Source organism: Astatotilapia calliptera, unplaced genomic scaffold, assembly GCF_900246225.1.
Source record: "Astatotilapia calliptera unplaced genomic scaffold, fAstCal1.2 U_scaffold_1, whole genome shotgun sequence".
In the NCBI taxonomy this organism is placed as follows: Eukaryota; Metazoa; Chordata; class Actinopteri; order Cichliformes; family Cichlidae; genus Astatotilapia; species Astatotilapia calliptera.
Genome location: NW_020535618.1, coordinates 168,328 through 175,797, shown reverse-complemented (window position 1 = coordinate 175,797; position 7,470 = coordinate 168,328). Strand labels below are relative to the sequence as shown.

The window sequence follows — 7,470 nt, the reverse complement described above, 5'->3', positions numbered from 1 at the left end:
CTGTCAACTGTAGAAAATAAGACCCGAGCATTATGGCTGTTTTTAGTGATGATGTCAGAGAAGTAGGACCTCCTTGCACTCCTCAGTTGTAAATTATAATTGTGAAGTTTCTCTTTATAAATGTCATAATGAACCTGGAAGTTTGTTTTTCTCCATCTGCGCTCAGCTTTCCTACACTCTCTTTTTTCTTTTTTCACTAGTGTGGAGTTTCTCCATGGAGACTTTTTCCTTCCAGAGATAACCTTCACCTTAATGGGAGCAATAGTGTCCATTACATTTAACATGTTAGCATTGAAGCTATTGATGAGCTCATTGACTGACCCTCTGGACAGGTCAGGTGTTAATGGGAAGACCTGGTTAAAAATTGCACTACTGTGTTCAGTTATACACCGTTTTGTGATCACTGTTGTTGATATATTTGTGTGGGCTGAGATTTTACTTTCAAAGAAAACACAGTAATGATCAGACACGCCCACATCAGACACAGTAACCTTTGAAATGCTCAGGCCTTTGGAGATCAGTAGGTCAAGAGTGTGTCCTCTATTATGTGTGGCCTCTGTTACATGCTGAGTCAGCCCAAAGTTGCCCAGAGTGTTACTCAGGTCTTTAGTCACTTTGTCCTGAGGGTTGTCCACATGGATGTTAAAATCCCCAACAATATTTACACAGTCAAAATCAACACAGATCACAGACAGCAGTTCACTGAGGTCATTAAAAAAGTCTGTGCAGTATTTGGGAGGCCTGTAAACATTAAGAAACACAACTTTGGATGGGGCCTTCAGCTGTAAAGCCACATATTCAAAAGACTGAAAACTTCCAGGAGATAGCTGCTTACATTGAAATGATTCATTAAATAAGACAGCAACCCCCCCTCCTCTCCTGCTCACCCTGGCCTCACTGATAAAACTGTAGTTAGGACGGGTCGTCTCGATGAGAACAGCTCCACTGTTACTTTGGTCCAACCAAGTTTCAGTTAAAAACATAAAATTAAGGCTGTGCTCAGTGATTAAATCATTAATTAAAAATGTTTTCCCAGCTAAAGATCTAACGTTTAATAAAGCCAACTTAAGTGGGAAAAGGGAAGTTAAAAAGGGAAGTTTTTTTTATAAAGAAAAATGGGTTGACAGGTTTAAAAGTTGATGTGAGCAGTAAATAAAAAGGGTTAAACACACAGTATCGCTCTCAAACTGCTCCTCTTCCTGGAGTGAAGCACAGCCTGATAACCCTCCCTCTTCTTCCTGCTCTTAAACACAGCACCTCCTCTCTGTCCACGTGTTTCCTCCTCATGGGTGTAACCAACATGTTGTGACGTGTAGGCTGTGATAAGCTCCGTTTACTGAAGAAAAAGACTTTGTGGAGATTACACCTCAGACTAGTTTCAGTTATATGGAAGAGAAACGCACACAGTCACTGACACTGAGAGGAGAAATGGCGCAGAAAGGAGTTCAGCTGGATGAAGAAACCTTCTCTTGTTCCATCTGTTTGGATTTACTGAAGGGTCCGGTGACTATTCCCTGTGGACACAGCTACTGCATGAACTGTATTAAAACCCACTTTGATGAAGAGGACAGGAAGGGAATCCACAGCTGCCCTCAGTGTAGGAAGACTTTCATACCGAGGCCTGTCCTGGAGAAAAACACCATATTAGCAGCTTTAGTGGAGCAGCTGAAGAAGACTGGACTCCAAGCTGCTCCAGCTGATCACTGCTTTGCTGGACCTGAAGATGTGGCCTGTGATGTCTGCACTGGGAGGAAGTGGAAAGCCGTCAAGTCCTGTTTATTCTGTTTGGCCTCCTACTGTGAGAAACACCTCCAACCTCACTATGATTCACCATCATTAAAGAAACACAAGCTGGTGGCCCCCTCCAAGAAGCTCCAGGAGAACATCTGCTCTCGTCATGATGAGGTGATGAAGATTTTCTGTCGTACTGACCAGCAGAGTATCTGTTTTGTCTGCTCAATGGATGAACATAAAGGCCATGAAACAGTCCCAGCTGCAGCAGAAAGGACTGAGAAGCAGAAGGAGCTCGAGGTGAGACGACTAAACATCCAGCAGAGAATCCAGGAGCGAGAGAAAGATGTGAAGCTGCTTCAAAGGGAGGTGGAGGCCATCAATGGCTCTGCTGATAAAACACTGGAGGACAGTGAGAAGATGTTCACTGAGCTGATCCGTCTCCTCCAGAAAAGAAGCTCTGATGTGAAGCAGCAGGTCAGATCCCAGCAGGAAACTGAAGTGAGTCGAGTCAAAGAGCTTCAGGAGAAGCTGGAGCAGGAGATCGCTGAGCTGAAGAGGAAAGACGGCGAGCTGGAGCAGCTCTCACACACAGAGGATCACAACCAGTTTCTACACAACTACCCCTCACTGTCAGCACTCAGTGAGTCTACACACTCATCCAGCATCAATATTCGTCCTCTGAGCTACTTTGAGGATGTGACAGCAGCTGTGTCAGAGACCAGAGATAGACTACAGGACATTCTGAGAGAGGAATGGACAAACATCTCACTGACAGTCACTGAAGTGGATGTTTTACTGTCACCACCTGAGCCAAAGACCAGAGCTGAATTCTTAAAATATTCACATGAAATCACACTGGATCCAAACACAGCAAACACACATCTGTTATTATCTGAGGGGAACAGAAAAGTAGCACGAATGAAGCAACAACAGTCTTATTCTGATCATCCAGACAGATTTGCTGATTGGTGTTTTCAGGTCCTGAGTAGAGAGAGTCTGACTAAACGTTGTTATTGGGAGGTGGAGTGGAGAGGGGGAGAGGTTTGTGTAGCAGTCACATGCAAGAATATCAGCAGAGTTGGGAGCCTCAATGAATGTGTATTTGGATTCAATGACAGATCTTGGGCATTATATTGTTACACTAACAGTTATCAGTTCTTGTACAACAGTGCACAAATTGTCCTCTCAGGTCCTCGGTCCTCCAGAGTAGGAGTGTACCTGGATCACAGAGCAGGTATTCTGTCTTTCTACAGCGTCTCTGAAACCATGACTCTCCTCCACAGAGTCCAGACCACATTCACTCAGCCGCTCTATGCGGGACTATATCTTTATGGAGATGGAGTCACTTCAGAATTGATTAAGGTGAAATAGACAGAGAAGATATGTTCATGTTGATCCCTGACCATTATATGTAGTTGTGTAATTTCTAAATGAGGCTTTACATTTTAGACGGAGAAGTTCAGCTGTCCATTTGTTCTGGATTTTTTGAGGACATATATTACATATAATCATGTATGCTTGTACACAGTAGATATCCACACTGGAATGTTTTTCATAGAGGATTTACCCTGCTAAGCATTTAACTCTTATAATCAAACTCTATAAGACTCATATACTTAAGTGAAATATTATCCATATTCATATCATAAGGCTGTGTCATCTGTTGAATGATTACCTGTTCATGCATACAGTTTTGCTCTGTAATTTATTAAGTACAACTTATATGTAACTTTTGACAGATTTATAGACCATGGTGACAGGTTATGACATACAGATAGTCGAACTTGGCCCATTGGAAGATGCACCTGGTATGACAGTCCAAACTGGGCCAACAATCATTAAGTTCAAACGTTTGAGCTCACTTTGGCCCTAACCCTGTAAAAGGGAGTCATAAAAGTGATGGACAATAAGGAGGGGAAAGAAAGGCAGGGCAAGTTATGTAACACAAGTATTGAATATCAGAAACACAACAACGTGGGTAAAAATTGATGCATTGGAGTGAACCAGTGATTTAATCCATAATTGTTGTAATATCAACATTTGCGAAGTTGGCAAAATACTTGTACTAGTTTAAACTTAAAACTAAATCAGTGAAAGGACAAGGAATGGTAAAGTTACTCAGCAGCTGTTTGTTGTCTCCTATTACAGGAAGGTCAGATATGACCCCACCGTCTTTTTCTTTTTGTTACTTTGTGTGTCTCTACTGATTGTGCTTAAAGGCTCTACACCCTGGCCTTTGCTTTGTTTGTTTTGCCGTGTGTTGTCTTCTTGTTTTGTGTATTGTGATGTACTGTTTTGCTGTTCATATAACTCTGTTTAAAGAACCCTGTTTCAAGAATTCTGCTCCTTTGCAGAGAGAAAAAAAATTTGAGTGACTTGATTTTAATTCAATCTAAAAAGCTGAATCTCCACACCATTGGCCGAATATCACGTTATCACGTTGGCTTTAAAATTGCAACCCACCACATTGATGTGTGAAAATAATATTGCACTGATTCAAACTGTACTTACATTTATATACCTTACATCAATATAAATCTGAATTTGTTCTTATGGCTGATAATCATGTGAGTTTAAATGATACTACTCTTCATATTCAGCATGTTTGAAATCTGTCATCAGTCTGGTTAGTGGTTTTATTCTGTAGTTGCTGTAGTGGGTTGTCAAATGCAACAATATATTGGAGCTGCAGTGATTCATCAGTTAGTCAATGATTAGAGAATTGATTGTTTTATCATTATTTTAGTCACATTTAAAGCTGGTTCCAGTTTCTGAAATGTGAAGATTGTTGATTTTCTTGATCATATATGACTGTAAACTTAATGTCTTTGAGTTTTTAAATGTTCCAATGTAGTAAGATTTGAATCCTTGAGGTTTTTGATATTGCATTATTATTTTGTCTAGAATGATGACATTTAATGTCATTTTTTGGGATGTAAAGTTTGATCACACTCGATCATTTATACATTGAAATATAAATACTAAATAACACAGGCCTGTATATTGTGGAGGATAGATATGTTTCTTGCCCTGAGCTGTGTCTGGCAGGCAGAGTGTCTCCACAAATCTGATGCTTCTGATTTGGAGAAAATGAGCTGAGGGAGACACCTGGTGGACAAACACAGACATGACAAGAAGAAAGACTAAAGTGCAGAGTGGAGCTGGAACAGCTGGAAATACTTGTTGGAAAGGATTGTCATTCATTCAGTCACTCTAACAGTCCTTTATTTGCACTGAAGGAGACACGTGAAGAAACCAAATCACACAATAATGAAGTGAACACATTTATAGTCAGTGTTCAAGATGGTGGATAGAAATGAGAATTGTGGAGCATTTATACATTTATAGGTCTGTGACTTACAGCAGAAGCAGCATTCACATGAATTCACCAACTGTTTATTTCTCTGTTATTCTGATTAAAATGTCAAATAAATATATTTTCCACTTTTGTGGCAGGAATTTCTCGGTCCTGCATGTCGAGAAATCTGCTGTTAAATCAGAACATTAACAGACTTCAGATTGTATTCAAAGACATGTTACTTTGTATCATCTGTCAGCAGGCATGTGTTAACAGGGACTATCAGACAGTTTAGTGGTAAGGAGAAATATTAATCGGATTGGAATCCACAATTCCCCAAAACAGGTTATGTATACAGTTAATGAAACTAAAAGAAATAAATCATTTATCCCTGCTCAAACACTCGATGTTTGTCATACTTTTTTGTCATTTTGTTTTACTTTTGTGACTCCTGGTTTTAGGCTGATTCAAAGAGGAAAACAAGATTAACAGATTATTGCTTTGTTGAAAGCACCAATGCAGCAAAATGTTTGAAAGTTACCTCTGTGGTAGCTGTCTTGTTTGTTTCTGTAAAGAGGAAGCTTGTCTTAACTGCACTTCTTTTATAGGCCAGTTTGAATTGAGAAGCTGTGGTCTCAGAGTATATAAAGCTGGCAGGAAATGAATAGAGGGTCATTGAAAGCTGTATATACTGGGTTAATTAGATCAGTATTGGACTATGGGTGTATAGTATATAATTCTGCTGCTGAAACAAGTCTTGGAAAGCTAGATAGTATCTAATAGCTGTGTCCCAATCCAGTGACCACACGCTTTGTAGTATGCGCACTTTGTGGACTAGTGATTTGTCAGTCGCGAATGAAATGGCTCTTAGAACCGGATCTTTGACATGGACTACGCGAGCCGGCTCCTTATTGGGAGCCGTGTTTTTTTTTGTTTTTTTTCTATCACCCTCTCTCTCGCACTTTTTTCCCCGCTTCACTCCGCATGTGAGCCTTGTGTTTTGCGCTGGGCAGAGGGGGAAGGGGCGGTAGTTACACTCGCAGTAGCACAGGAACAGAGCCGGAGGGAGAGAGAGAGAGAGCCAGGGACAACAACGTCACGTTAGAAAGGTATAGTAATCATCCACAACTATTTTCAGATGATAAAGGATTCAGAAAGTTTATTCATGCAGGCCCATATGACAGAATGTGCATCTTCTCTTTGTTTTCATATTTTAATTTATATTTAATTGTGTTGTGGTTTGCAGTGTTTTGTGTTGTTTCACTTTAAATTTGTTTAAAAAAAACCTGAAAATTTAAGTAGCCAAAAGTTGAAACGTGAATAGTTGGTTTTTGTATAATATGATTTATTTATTACATTTTATGTGGAGTGAATAAATGAAAGTATATTTACGGTGGCCCCTACAGACAAAGCACGTACAAACCCCGAAGCACGGAAAAACTCCAAAACACGTACAAAAGACAACAGAAGTGCTCCAGAATGCTAGGCGCAACATTGAGCTTTTGTTGTCTAGTGGCTACACAAGCCAGTAAATACCAACGACTAGATTTGGTGTGTGGTAGTAACAGGTAAAAAAAAAAATTTTTTTAATTATTTGAATATATATGAGTGCTTGTGTATAAATACACAAACAATACACATATGATTTCAATTGTGTAATTTAAGTGATCTAGGTAGCTCTGTTAAGGAAGTTCAGTTAACGCTAGAAATATGTTTTGGAATTTGTACGTGCTTTGTTTCTAGGGGCCACCATTTTTAGCTCCATTCTGTTGCTGATACATACTTTAGGTTTCTGAATATTAAACTTGTTGCTGCCTTTCATAGTGTGTAACTTGAACAGTCTGTCTATTCCCTCCATCTGTCAGCTGCTGCTGGCTCTTCCTCCTCCTCTTCCTCACACACTGCTGAGTTTGTCCTGGTGGATCATCAGGGGTGCAAAGCCTCACAGATGATGTGCAGCAGTGGGTCCCTCAGTCTGTCCTCATTCTGGACACTTGCAGTTGTCACACATGGAAATCAAATGTGTGATAAGCTGCAGGATTCAAACACAAGTGTAACTTATAAATACATTGATAGGTTCGTAGCATAAACCTATTCGCTGGAACGTTCAAGACAATTCTACTACAAAGCAAAGCAAGGGAAAAATACAGTTTGGACAGAAAGTAAGAATTTCTGGAAAATGGCATGGGATAATGAAGTAAAAGGGAGACATTTATATAGGATACAAAACACAATAGAAGTTAAGAGCCATAGTGGATTAAATAGACAGGATATTATAGGTTATTATAAGTAGAATACAAACAGGTCATTGCTTTCTAAATGGTACTCTTTTTAGGATGGGGAAACATCCGACTGGGTTGTGTGATTGGTGTAATGCTATGGGGACGGTTGAACATGTGCTTATTAGTTGTAGGAAGTATGTAAGAGAGTGTTGAGGG

At 39.9% G+C, this 7,470-nt stretch overlaps 1 protein-coding gene across 1 annotated transcript; it reads left to right on the top strand.

Annotated features, from left to right (window-relative positions):
• The first annotated feature begins 1,322 nt into the window (after nt 1–1,322).
• Nucleotides 1,323–5,423, top strand: LOC113017225 (tripartite motif-containing protein 16-like). The gene has a single exon (XM_026160381.1). It carries the CDS (start codon nt 1,387–1,389, stop codon nt 3,103–3,105), a length of 1,719 nt encoding a protein of 572 aa, XP_026016166.1. The 5' UTR covers nt 1,323–1,386; the 3' UTR covers nt 3,106–5,423.
• The last annotated feature ends 2,047 nt before the right edge of the window (nt 5,424–7,470 follow it).